Source organism: Rhinopithecus bieti, unplaced genomic scaffold (assembly GCF_001698545.2).
Source record: "Rhinopithecus bieti isolate Rb0 unplaced genomic scaffold, ASM169854v2 scaffold_35615, whole genome shotgun sequence".
In the NCBI taxonomy this organism is placed as follows: Eukaryota; Metazoa; Chordata; class Mammalia; order Primates; family Cercopithecidae; genus Rhinopithecus; species Rhinopithecus bieti.
Window position 1 is genome coordinate 897,301 of NW_016815179.1, and position 14,156 is coordinate 911,456.

General features: G+C 38.2%; 1 protein-coding gene across 1 annotated transcript in view; it reads left to right on the plus strand.

The window, feature by feature from the left end:
• Positions 1-14,156, plus strand: part of ANKRD26 (ankyrin repeat domain 26) — a 96,433-nt gene that overhangs the window by 33,278 nt on the left and 48,999 nt on the right. The window contains 5 exon segments of the mRNA XM_017853026.1: positions 1,223-1,284; positions 3,651-3,744; positions 6,768-6,866; positions 7,469-7,497; positions 7,592-7,664. Of these exon segments, the coding sequence (XP_017708515.1) occupies positions 1,223-1,284; positions 3,651-3,744; positions 6,768-6,866; positions 7,469-7,497; positions 7,592-7,664 (357 nt within the window).

Sequence of the window (14,156 nt, forward strand, 5' to 3'; positions counted from 1 at the left end):
GAAACCAAGGTGGCTATGGCGGTTCCAGCAGCAGCAGTAGCTATGGCAGTGGCAGAAGATTTTAATTAGGAAACAAAGCTTAGCAGGAGAGGAGAGCCAGAGAAGTGACAGGGAAGCTACAGGTTACAACAGATTTGTGAACTCAGCCAAGCACAGTGGTGGCAGGGCCTAGCTGCTACAAAGAAGACATGTTTTAGACAAATACTCATGTGTATGGGCAAAAAACTCGAGGACTGTATTTGTGACTAATTGTATAACAGGTTATTTTAGTTTCTGTTCTGTGGAAAGTGTAAAGCATTCCAACAAAGGGTTTTAATGTAGATTTTGTGGTTTTTTTACACCCATGCTGTTGATTGCTAAATGTAATAGTCTGATCGTGATGCTGAATAAATGTCTTTTTTTTAATGTGCTGTGTAAAGTTAGTCTACTCTGAAGCCATCTTGGTAAATTTCCCCAACAACGTGAACTTAGAATTCCTTCAGGGTGATGCCAGGTTCTATTTGGAATTTATATACAACCAGCTTGGGTGGAGAAGCCATTGTCTTCGGAAACCTTGGTATAGTTGAACTGATAGTTACTGTTGTGACCTGAAGTTCACCATTAAAAGGGATTACCCAAGCAAAATCATGGAATTATTGGTTATAAAAGTGATTGTTGGCGCATCATAATGGTACCAGATAAAATTATAGATGGGAATGAAGCTTGTGTGTCATCCATTATGTGTAATTAATAAACGATTTAATTCTCTTGAAGAAAAAAATACAAATATTAGCTTTGTGTGGTGGTGCATGCCTTTAATCCCAGGTACCTGGGAGGCTGAGGCAGAGAATTGCTTGAACCTAGGAGATGGAAGTTGCAGTGGGCTGAGATTGTGCCACTGCACTCCAGCCTGGGTAACAGAGTGAGACTCTGTCTCAAAAAACAAACAAACAAAAAAACTCTAAGACAACCAGTTAACATATGCAGACCCAAGTATTATATTCATTTTAAAAATATTTTTCTTTTGCTGTCTTTCTTCATATTACCAATTTTTTCCTGAGACTGCATCAACCTTGTGAAATTCTTTTTTTGCTATTATTTTTATTTTATTGAAATATTCATGAATGGAGATAGACTTGTATATGTATTTAATTTTTTTATTTTTTTATTTTGTAGATATATGTATTTAAAATTTACAATAGTAAATGTTCTCATGCATATATCTGTGTATCACATTTGATAGATATGATGTCCGCATTAGGATTAGGACAAGAGGAAGATATAGAATCACCTTGGGATTCTGAGGTACTGTCTATGGTTGTTACTGTTATTTTAAAATATAAGCATTGAGTGATGTTTAAAACATAAAGCGATGCTCTGACTTGACTTTTTTACCTCTGCATACATCCATAAGGAACTACTTTCTTATATTTTTCAGTGTATAATTAATAAAGTATGTGCTAAGTATATTATTGCTGCATAGTATAATTCTGCTAATTTGCAGGATTCATTTAAGAATCCAGTGTAGGATAGTGCAAAAGATAAAATAAAATAAAATAAAAAAAGAACAAAAAAGGCTTAGAAGTCACAAGGAATTAGTATGGGTTCTAAAGTTAAGTTTATCTAAAAACTAAAGAATTATTTCAAGTCAGCCGGGCGAGGTGGCTCACGCCTGTAATCCAAGCACTTTGGGAGGCCGAGGCGGGTGGATCATGAGGTCAGGAGATGGAGATCATCCTGGCCAGCATGGTAAAACCCCGTCTCTACAAAAATACAAAAATTTAGCTGGGTGTGGTGGCGTGTGCCTGTAGTCACTATTCTGGAGGCTGGGGCAGGGGAATCCCTTGAACCCGGGAGGCAGAGGTTGTAGTGAGCTGAGATCACACCACTGCACTCCATCCTGGCAACAGAGCAAGACTCCGCCTCAAAAAAAAGAATTATTTCAGGTTAACCTATGGCCATGATTCTGTGTTACGAACGGATGAGTAAAAATCCTAATGAGATTCAGAGAGAAACAGTTTGGAATGTAGTTTTTTTTCTTGACAACTTAGAACTTGAAAAGATAATGTCTGGGACTTTAAAGTATTAATATATATTTGTATAGATCTGCAGGGAACTTTCAGGAGAAGGAAGAATATGGAGAATAATAACGATTTGGTTGAGTGGTATTGTAATAAGTAGAAATGATTTTCAAAATCATTTCCAGTGACTTAATAAATATTCAGGGTACTTTTTGTAAATGTGAAGGCAGTAGTGTCAAGAAAAGAATGGGAAAGTTGGAACAGAAATGTGAATTTCTAATTTGGGGTATAAGTTTCACTAGACAGTTACTGGAGATATCTTATAGGAATATAGTGAGTTGACACTTGAGACCTTCCCAATGAGATTTTAAATGTTTGAGCTTGAATAAATTGAGTACCAACCACGTGCTAGACTATTAGACACTGCATGTACAAGGTGAGGGCTTATGCTCTAGTAGTGGGAACTGAAAAACAAGTAAATCACAAACACTTATAAGTCACTATAAGTGCTTCATATGAAGAAAACAGAGAGTATTAGGTTAGAGAAAATTGAGGGAGTTTGTAGTTAGGATGGGGATCGGAGTGGGAGTGAAATTCTATAGTGAGAGAAGATCTTTCTGAGTGTGACCTTAGAGTGCCAACTAAAGGAAGAGAAGGAGCAGCCATCCGAAAGGCTAGGAGGAGGGCATTCTGGGCAGAGGACACAATCGTCAGATCTGTTCATCATTTTACTCTTAACATCTTAGAATGACCAAGAAGCAGGAAGCCGGGTAACCATCATCATCATCATTTTTATTATTATAGTGCATAGAAAAGAAAATGTGCAAATAAGGGCCTGGCACATTTCACATGCTTAATACATAAATGTTCTTATTCTTCTGTTTTTATGAAGGCTTGCTATACTTCTTTGAAATTATTTCTTAATTGGGAAAGAGTTTATATTCTGTATCTTATATTTCCTTGCTTTTCTTTAGACATAACATAAAGCAAAGTTTTTCTTACGGCTTTGTCATTTTAGTCAACCATTTTCCTATCAGTGAAAGTTTTATCAAAAAGTATTTAGATTTTTCTAAGCCATTGTTTACTTAAATGAAGCAGTTTCTGCAGTGTTCTATTTATACTTAACAGGATATACTCCAGTTTCTTATCATGCCACATATCTTAACACTAAACATTTCTATAATTAGAAATATTTTAAATATTTAATGCTGTACTATAGCGAGTGTATTCTATTTTTTAAAATAGACTTTTTTTCCCTCTTAATCAGGCAGCCCCCAAACCAGAATAGGTTCAGAGAAGCTCCCCTCTTATTTTTGGTGGGGAATACAAAGTAGAGTTAGGTCTTCTGATATTAATTACTCGTTGAACTGTGCACATAAGTTAATATTTTGTCTGTTAATATGTGTCCTTGGGCCTTCTGTGTTTGGTTTGCAGAGTCAATAGTCATCTGAAGATGAAAGATAAGCTTAATCTAGTGAGCATATATGAGATTCTTTATTGAAATGTTTTGGTTTTCAATACATACTTATTTTTAAGCCTAATTGCTTTTAAAATAGGAAATTCATATTATATTTGAAAGTGATTAGAAAATCTTTAGCAATTCATTCTTTTTGTAAAATTGAAACTCATTATTGATATTAATTTTAACAGAGTATCTCTGAGAATTTTCCACAGAAGTATGTTGATCCTTTAGCTGGGGCTGCAGATCGAAAAGAAAAAAATATGGGAAATGAACAAGCAGAAGGTAAGAGCTGTCTTTTGTTTTAAAAAAGCCATTGGACAGGCCGGGCGCGGTGGCTCAAGCCTGTAATCCCAGCACTTTGGGAGGCCAAGATGGGCGGATCACGAGGTCAGGAGATCGAGACCATCCTGGCTAACATGGTGAAACCCCGTCTCTACTAAAATACAAAAAACTAGCCGGGCGAGATGGCGGGCGCCTGTAGTCCCAGCTGCTCCGGAGGCTGAGGTGGAGCTTGCAGTGAGCTGAGATCTGGCCACTGCACTCCAGCCCCATCTCAAAAAAAAAAAAAAAAAAAAAAAAGCCATTGGACAGAGTGTTTATTTAAAAACATGACCGTTGCTATATTCTAATAGCCAAAGAAAATCACCTATTAAATGCATAGTAAGAATAAAAAGAGGTGAAATTGTGATAAGTTATATATCTTATGTGTAAGCAACAGATTAAATTGCTAGTGCCACTAAGGGAACTGAATTATTAGATCCATTTCAAAATACATTAAGACCTGAGGGAGCCAGGAAATAAGGAAGAGGAGAGGAGTAAAAGAGGACATGAGAATGAGGAAGGCAGAGAGTACAGGGAGTGAATGAAGGACAAAGAAGCAAGTGTATGTAATGGAGAGTGGCAAAATAAAATAATTCTAGGGCCAGGCACCGCCCTAAAATAATTCTAGGCTCACACCTTTAATCCCAACACTTTGGGAAGCCAAAGCGGGCAGATCACTTGAGGTCAGGAGTTCGAGACCAGCCTGGCCAACATGGTAAAACCCTGTCTCTACTAAAAATACAAAAATTAGCTGAGTGTGGTGGCAAACACCTGTAATTCCAGCTACTTGGGAGGCTGAGGCAAGAGATTTGTTTGAACCTGGGAGGTGGAGGTGACAGTGAGCTGAGATCGCGTCACTGCACTCCAGCCTGGGCAACAGAGCAAGACTTCGTCTCAAAAATATAAAAATTAGAAAATAAAATAATTCTTTAGAAAATGGAAAAGCAGGGTATTAGAAAGGTAGGAAGAGTTTAAAATGAGCTTTGCGTACCAAAACTTGTCAGAGAAGTAGACCAAAATTTACCCACTCTTCCTGTCCTCCTCACTGTTGGGAAGGCAAGGATGGAAGTACTGGACCATCTATGGCACGTTTCATTTGCCATAGATGAATACAGGCATATGTGGTCAGCCATACATATCTATAATTTAATGTCATAGAAAATGTTACATCAGGCTGAGCATGGTGGCTTACACCTGTAATCCCAACACTTTGGAAGGTAGATCACCTGAGGTCAGGAGTTTGAGACCAGCCTGGCCAACATGGTGAAAACCTGTCTCTACTAAAAATACAAACATTAGCCAGGCACGGTGGCGCGTGCCTGTAATCCTAGCTACTTGGGAGGCTCAGGTAGGAGAATCACTTGAACCTGGGAGATGGAAGTTGCAGTGAGCCAAGATTGCACCACTGCACTCCAGCCTGGACAACAGAGTGAGATTCTGTCTCAAAAAGAAAGAAAGAAAGAAAGAAAATGTTACCTCATAGGGTAGTATCTCAAAGGCCAAAAGAAGAGAACTGGAAAGAAGAGAGTAGGGGTGGTTATGGGGAGATCAAGGAAGGCATACTCTGATAAAAAGCCCACTAGCAACCTCATGACTTGTAATACAGTTTCAGTTTGGGGGACATAGTAGGGAGGAACTTGACGCCAGATTCCAAAAGGGTAATCTAACATAAAAGAATGTGGAAGCACACTAAGTATGGACCAGAGGTTCTTAAAACTTAATAAATCAGCTGGGAATCTTGTTAAAAATGTACATTTTGATTCAGCAGGCATGGGGTTCTGTATTTCTAGTAAGTTCCCACATAATGCTGATGCTTCTGGTCCTTGGACCACACTCTGAGTAACAAGACTTCCTTTTTGAGAAATCTGAAAGAAGAGTTGTTGGACAACAATTCGAGGCATAACAGGATCAAGATAAAGCATTATTTTTCTTTTATTTCTGAGCATGTTTCTAGCCAGAGGAGAAGGAACAAAGAGATGGAGGAATAGAAATTGTAGATATAAGATAACTATTGTTAAATGAAGAGGAAAGAAGTGCTGAGAATATTCCATAAAAAGGATTTAGAATGGGAAGAATCAAGACTACAGATCTAGAGATTACTTTTGCAAAGGAAGAGATTGTGAATGGAGAAAGAGGAAAGAAAGAAGTCAGTTGAGTCATTTTGGAGTTAATGATGAGGAAACTTGAGAGAACTCATTTCCAGATGGATTCAGTATATTTACACTCAAACAGACGATTAGATCATTTCTGCTCCAGAGATTATTACAAGCAGGAGGGCATGCTAGAATTGGGGTAAACTACAGTGATTCATATCTCTTCTGTATAACTATCAGACATCAAACAGATATGTTGCTTTGGACGGATCGTGGTGGTTCGTCTGTCACTAAGCACTTTGGGAGGCCAAGGTGGGTGGGTTACTGGAGCCCAGGAGTTTGAGACCAGCCTGAGCAATATGGCTAGACTGCATCTCTACAAAAACATACAAAAATTAGGCATGGTGGTGCATGGGCCTGTAGTTCAGCTATTCAGGAGGCTAAGGCAGGAGGATTGCTTGAGCCTGCGAGGTTGAGGTTGCAGGGAGCAATGAGCCGTGATTGTGCCACTGCACTACAGTCTGGGTGACAGAGCGAGACTCTGTATCAAAAAAAAAAAAAAAAAAAGGTACATGTTGCATTGGTATTAATCAAATGAGTTTTATTTGAATACAGAAGCACTGGCTTTTTTCTTAAAGAAAGTTGCTTTTTGGTAACGATAGCTGTTTCATAAAATCCTTTAGAAGCTAGCATGATATTTTAGAAATGAAAAAATTACAGTTAATTCCTTGAATACTAAAATTGTTGTTTTCAGTAAACACTGCATTGATTTAAAAAACTGCACTAATTTTGAAATATAAAATGTTATTAATATCTAATTCTGTGGCAATTAAATTTTTTCCTTTTGATAAATATTTCAATATTGAAAGCTTATTATGTGTTATTCCTTAGATGTGTTTTATATACCTTCTTGCATGAGTGGATCAAGAAACTTTAAGATGGCTAAACTAGAGGATACAAGAAATGTAGGCATGCCAGTAGCCCACATGGGTATGGAAAAAAATGAGTATTTTTGTTAACTGTTATTCTACAAGTGTATATCCAAGCTGATCAATTCGGAACATTTTCTCTGATGAGAAATGAGTTATATATCCAAGTCAAGTGGCATCACAGCTGTGTGCTTCCTAAATTACAGGACAAGTTGAAGAACATGATAAATACTTGTAGTGTAATGGTATAAATGATTCTGATGTGTTGCATTAAAGATACGCTGTCTCATTTTACCATCAGCCTTGACATTTCTCCTCTCAGGGTCATGATTTGCTCCTCTAATTAAAGATTACCTTTCTCTCCATCAACCAGCATGCTCATGTTGGTATATGTGCACCTTTCTATTTTAGTTATAGTCACTTGGAACATAATCTTACATTCAAATCATAACTGCATGTTTTATTAAACCTGTGTTCCTGTTTTTTTCTCCAGTATACTTCTGTCATGTTGCTGTCCTAACCAACATAAACAACATCCCAACAATTAACATAATCGTTTTCAAACCAAGCATGATGATTCAGGTCATACTAACACTGCATGAATTTATAATTTGCTTTGTCATATTTACATGTAATTGATTATATGTCCCTTTTGCTTTTTAGAGTCTCCTGAGAGATATCTTCACTTGAAGGTAATAAGTTTTATATTTTTATCTTGAATTATTAAGTGCATATTGTATAAAGTATACATTATTTATTAATCATTTTGTTTCAAAACCCATTCAGCCTACCATTGAAATGAAAGATTCTGTTCCAAATAAAGCAGGAGGAACGAAGGATGTACAAACATCCAAAGCAGGTAAATGCTACAATACATATTTAACTCTGGAAGGAAGCATGTTAACATTTTTGAAATATTTGAAATGCTCACAGTTTTCTTATTCCTAATTCTTTTTTTCCCCAAATTTGATGGAAGGATTTTTTAAAAAATTTTTTTCAATTGAGACTGAGTCTCACTTTGTCACCCAGACTGAAATGCAGTGGCATGATCTCAGCTCAGTGCAACCTCCGCCTCCCAGGTTCAAGTGATTCTCCTGCCTCAGCCTCCTGAAAAATAACTGGGATTACAGGTGTGCATCACCATGCCTGGCAAATTTTTCTATTTTTAGTAGTGACGGGGTTTCACCATGTTGGCCAGACTGGTCTCAAACTCCTGACCTCAGGTGATCTGCCCACCTCGGCCTCCCAAAGTTCTGGGATTACAGGCGTGAGCCACTGTGCCCGGCTTTTTTTTTTTTTTTTTTTTTTAAATACAGAGTCTCACTCTGTCGCCCAGGCTGAGTGCAGTGGCATGATCTTGGTTCACTGCAACCTCCGCCTCCTGGGTTCCAGCAATTCTCCTGCCTCAGGCTTCCTGGTAGCTGGGATTACAGGCACACACCTCCATGCCTGGCTAATTTTTGTATTTTTTAGAGACAGGGTTTCACCATGTTGGCCAGGCTGGTCTCGAACTCCTGATCTCAGGTGATCCTCCCACCTTAGCCTCCCATAGTGCTAGGTTTGCAGGCTTAAGCCACCATGCCCAGGCAGTAACTATTTTTAATTACTATTTGGTAGACATAGTCTTTTAAAACAGCAATTCTGAAACTTTTTGGCTTTAGGGTCCTTTTATACTATTAAAAATTACTGCATAGAGGTAACCAACACGCTGAATTAGTTAGTCCCATTCCCATGCTCTTTTAAAACATTTTACTGTACATGTATACGTCTATAAATAATACATAGAATTTGTTTTCATGTCCTAAAATTGTATATAAATGGTTGTACACTGTACATATCATTCTTCAACTTTCTTTTGTTTGCCTAGCATTATATTTTTCAAATCTACCCATATCAACACAAGTAGCTCTGGTTTAAGTTCTTTATAGTATTCCATTTTATCACTGTACATTTAATTAAACTCTCTTCATTCGGATAAACAATAATTAAATAAACATAAAAATCAGGCCAGGCATGGTGACTCACGCCTGTAATCCCAGCACTTTGGAAGGCCGAGGTGGGTGGATCACGAGGTCAGAAGATTGAGACCATCCTGGCTAACACGATGAAACTCCGTCTTTACCAAAAATCCAAAAAATTAGTCAGGCGTGGTGGTGGGCGCCTGTAGTCCCAGCTACTTGGGAGGCTGAGGCAGGAGAATGGCATGAACCCGGAGGCGGAGTTTGCAGTGAGCCAAGATTGTGCCACTGCACTCCAGCCTGGGTGACAGAGTGAGATGACGTCTCAAAACAAACAAACAAAAAAACATAAAAATCATTGGGGGCCAGGCGCGGTGCCTCACGCCTATAATCCCAGCACTTTGGGAGGCTGAGGCAGGCAAATCATGCAGTCAGGAGATCAAGACCATCCTGGCCAACATGGTGAAACCCCGTCTCTACTAAAAAATACAAAAATTAGCTGGGCGTGGTGACACATGCCTGTAATCCCAGCTACTCGGGAGGCTGAGGCAGGAGAATTGCTTGAACCAGGGAGTCGGAGGTTGCAGTGAGCCGAGATGGCGCCACTGGACTTCAGCCTGGTGACAGAGTGAGACTGGTCTGAAAAAAAAAAGAAATCATTGTGGATTTCATTTTTGAAATGAAAATCATGCTTACCAATGAGGAGAAAAGTGATCTTTGTTTAAGTGGTTTTTAGCTGTTGATAAGTACTATATTAGAAATTAAAACTGAAAAATAGAAAATACGTGCATGTACAGCCATGCATTCGAATAGGCTTTAGAGCTATGACCCATGAACCATTAGCCTATGATGTTGTGATACATCCTAGCTTCGAAAAAGTCTACTGTACACTTCTCAGAAAATGAGAGTGAAAATGTCAGATATATTATGCATTATGCAACCTCTTGTACCCTTGAATGGATATTGAATTCTAGGGATTCTTAGATCAAAATACAGAACCACGGTTTTAAACCATATGTATGGTTTGTAGATGTCAAATGGTAAATGGTCCTTTGATGAGGAAATGGCCTTTAAAGTTTCACTTCTATGGTTTTTACTTTTTTCTTTTGCTTGTCTTAAAAAGTTTAAATCCAACAATTTTGTTTATAAAGAAAAAAGGAAAACATTTTTGTTGTATATTCACTTCTTGTTTCATGGCACTATGTACTCTCTGGATCAAGTGTGAACCTGGATTTATTTTCAGGTGGGAACAATTAGGTCACTTAAAGACATCATTTTTTTCTTTCTTTTTTTTTTTTTTGAGACGGAGTCTCGCTCTGTCGCCAGGCTGGAGTGCAGTGGCACAATCTCGGCTCACTGCAACCTCTGCCTCCTGGGTTCAAGCAATTCTCCTGCCTCAGCCTCCCAAGTAGCTGGGACTACAGGCCTGTGCCAACACGCCTAGCTAATTTTTGTATTTTTAGGAGAGATGGGGTTTTGCCATGTTGGCCAGGATGGTCTCCATCTCTTGACCTCATGATCCACCTGCCTTGGCCTCCCAAAGTGCTGGGATTACAGGCGTGAGCCTCCGCGCCCGGCCAAGTCCATCATTTTGTCTGTAAATTTCTGATGTTTATCCAAGGCTAAAAAGTAAATTCTGAAGACACTGATGCATTGAGGAAAGAGCATTTCATTGTAGTAAGTTTTTATTTAAAGTTTATTTATTAAATGTTTTTGTCTTTAGAACACACACACACACACACACACACAAACACACACAAATACTTCTATCCGTATTTAAACCTAAAACGGTTAGACATAAAGTTTGTTCATAAAAAAATTCATATCCCTGAAGAATCTTTAATTATTAATAAATCTCTTATGGAAAACAAAATAGGTAACAGAGCTTGCTGAGTGAATCAAAGTAAATAAGTAATACTAAAAAATGAAAACAGAAAAAAATCTGAGAGATGACAGTGAATTAAACTTCTGTGAGCAAATGGCAAGTAAAGGACATGTAAAATACAGTTCACCATGGAGGAGGAGTGTGTGTGTAGGATAGAGGTTGACATGGGACTGCTTCTATGAAGAAAGTTAGTCAAATTTATATTATTTACATTCTAATAAGTAAAAACTTTATTTTCAGAGTTTTCAGATTGGGACTGTACTAGCTTGACCCTCAGTAATAAGACTTGCCAAAGACCTAGGAATTTGAAAATCAGTGATAAATTATCTATCTGTATCACAGTCAGTGACCAAAAATCAGTCAGCATCCACAGAACTGGGACAAATAGCTAAAGAAAAGATTACTATTGGAGCTGAGTTTCAATTAGAGAATGATACTCTCCATGACCTGTGTGAATCACAGCTACCAGCAAACAGAAAGCAAAGAAGGTAACACAGAAGCACAGAGAATTCAGTCCTAGAGTACTTGGCTTCATAATATCATAGTTATGACTTTTATTTTTTATTTTATGTTTTGAGACGGAGTTTTGCTCTTGTTGCCCAAGCTGGAGTGCAATGGCATGATCTCAGCTCACTGTAACCTCTGCCTCCCGGGTTCAAGCGATTCTCCTTCCTCAGCCTCCCAAGCATCTGGGATTACAGGCATGCACCATCATGCCTGGCTAATTTTGTATTTTTAGTAGAGACAGGGTTTCACCATGTTGGTCAGGCTGGTCTTGAACTCCTGACCTCAGATAATCCACCCACTTCAGCCTCCCAAGTTGTGGGGATTTCAGGCGTGAGCTACCTTGCCCGGCCTAGTTATAACTTTAAAAAAAAATTATTTTTGGCTGGGTCATGCCTGTAATTCCAGCACTTTGGAAGGCCAAGGCGGGTGGATCACCTGAGGTCAGAAGTTCAAGAGCACCCTGGCCCACATGGTGAAACCCCATCTCTACTGAAAATATGAAAATTAGCTGGGCGTGGTGGAGGGCGCCTGTAATTCCAGCTACTCAGGAGGCTGAGGCAGGAGAATCACTTGAGCCCAGGAGGCAGAGCTTGCAGTGAGCAAAGGTCACACCATTGCACTCCAACCCGGGCGACAGAGCAAGACTCCATCTCACAAAAAAAAAAAAAAGAAGGAAAAGAATCATTTTTAGTAAAAGTACTTTGTGTTTACTCTCCTTATGTAACCTACAACCAAACAAAATACTTTTTAGCAGGGCATTTGTATTCTTCCTCTAACCAAAACAATCTATGAACAACAAAGAGAATTAGGAGAGAGAGTAATTTTGTTTAGGCTAGTATGGAACATAAACTTGAGAGTCAGGACCAGGATTATATTTAGAGTTTTGGGACTGGATGGGAAACTAGGTAGAGATCTAAATATTGCCTACTCAAGCACAATGTGGTTTTTATGCTTTATTTTTACAGCTCTGAATTCACAAGTATTAGTTATAACTACATGTAATGTAACAAAGAAGCACCATCCAAATCAAATATTATTTCTTAAAATTTCTATGGCTTTAGATATTATAGAATGGACTGCCCCAGTATTAGTGGGAATCATTGAGAATTTCTCTATAGTGTATCCCCAGCTGTGTACACATAGTCTGTCACCTTGTTTTAATGAATAGTTGTTCACTAGGAATATTTGTTTTAAGCAGTGCTCTATCATTTAAAAAAGATATATGAAGTTCAATTTTATTAATAATTCTTTTAGGACACCCAGTCTATTGATTAATTGCATCTAATGTGTTTTACTTTATGTACCAGTTTAACTCAGTGCCCTTAATCATATGATCTGGTATACAGTAATAAATTATATAATTTTTTTATCCCAGTAGTTTTGTTTTCTTTTCCCCCTTGTAAAATTAACGTGGTATTTTACAGAAGATGATCAGCTGTCTCCTAGAGTAGTGGCTGCAAGCTGTAAATCCAGAGTTACTTACCTATACCTATATATGCTTGTTTGTTCTTATTTCTTCATGAGCTTGGTAGATCTAAGAAGCAGGACTTTTAAAACAAAATAACTAAATGAAATCCCTCAACACAGGAAGACATGAAACAGAAAAAGCATGGAGTAAACAACTTAAACAGTGCCTGTAGATTGTTTCACTTCTCATTTAATACCTTTTATAAAGTAATGAATAGAGTCTAGTTCTCCAGGGACCCAGATATATACATGTATTCATTTAATAAAAATTCACTCTGTATTGGGTACTGATAGTCTATATCCTAAATATTTTTGGAAACATTCCCTCAGTTTAGGCCTACATTTTCCTTGTTTTGCAATATTTTCTAATTCAGTTCCCTTTATTTATTCATATGCCCTTGAAATTCATCCTCCCCACAGTATTTAGGATGATCTGTCTCCAATGCAAATAGGACCTTGAGTCCGTCTTGAAAACATAAATGTTCAAACATCTTAAGATTACATATAAGGCTTTCATCATCTGACTTCTGCCTAACTCTCCCTCTTTAGCCCTTTCCCCTTTCTGCCCTTTTCTCTGGGATTACTCAACTGCTGGTGATGCTCTCCTCGGGCGCTTGTATTTTAGACAAATATTCTATCTGAGGCTTCTTTCCCTCTCTTGTTGCTGCCTTGCATGCTGTTACCCTTTCCTGCCCTTTACCCCTTTTAGTCTGGCTAACCTCACTTTTTAAGTCTCAACTCAGGCATGATCTCTAGAAAAGCCATCTTTGACACCTTTTATTTACTTGGTTTTTTTTTTTTTTTTTTTGTGATGGAGTCTCACTGGAGTGCAGCAGCATGATCTTGGCTCTCCGCAAACCTCTGCCTCCCAGGTTCAAGTGATTTTCCTAACTCAGCCTTCCAAGTAGCTGGGATCACAGGCACCCATCACCAAGCCCAGCTCATTTTTGTATTTTTAGTAGACAGGGCGTTTCATCATGTTGGCCAGGCTGGTCTGGAACTCCTGGCCTCAAGTGATCCACCCGCCTTGGCCTTCCAGAGTGCTGGGATTACAGATGTGAGCCACCGTGCTGTTCTTATTTACATTCTTTAAACCCCAGTGTTTAGCACTTAGCAGGAACTCAGTAAATAATTGTCCAGTAAAATAGATAAAGACTGTTTATACAAAGATAACTTGAAAGATTGTCCCCTACTGTCTGGGGAGAAAGGGCATAAACATATAAATAAATGATTTACAGTTCAGATGGAAAAGATACAGTACAAAGATAAGGTACTAAGGCAACCCCAAGGAAGGAGACACCTGTTTATCAGGGGGAAGATAGTTCTAATCAAGGAAGACTTCACATAACTCTCTTAGTCTTAAAAGATGAAAAGAAATTTGTCAAAATAGCAGAAAACGTTTCAGATATAAGGAACCTGATATACAATGATAAAGATGTAAAAAGTAACAGTAATTTTGGAACTCATTAATAATGAACAACACTCTTTGTGCCTTGTTGAAAAGATACTGTTATAGAGAACATCTACAGTGTTA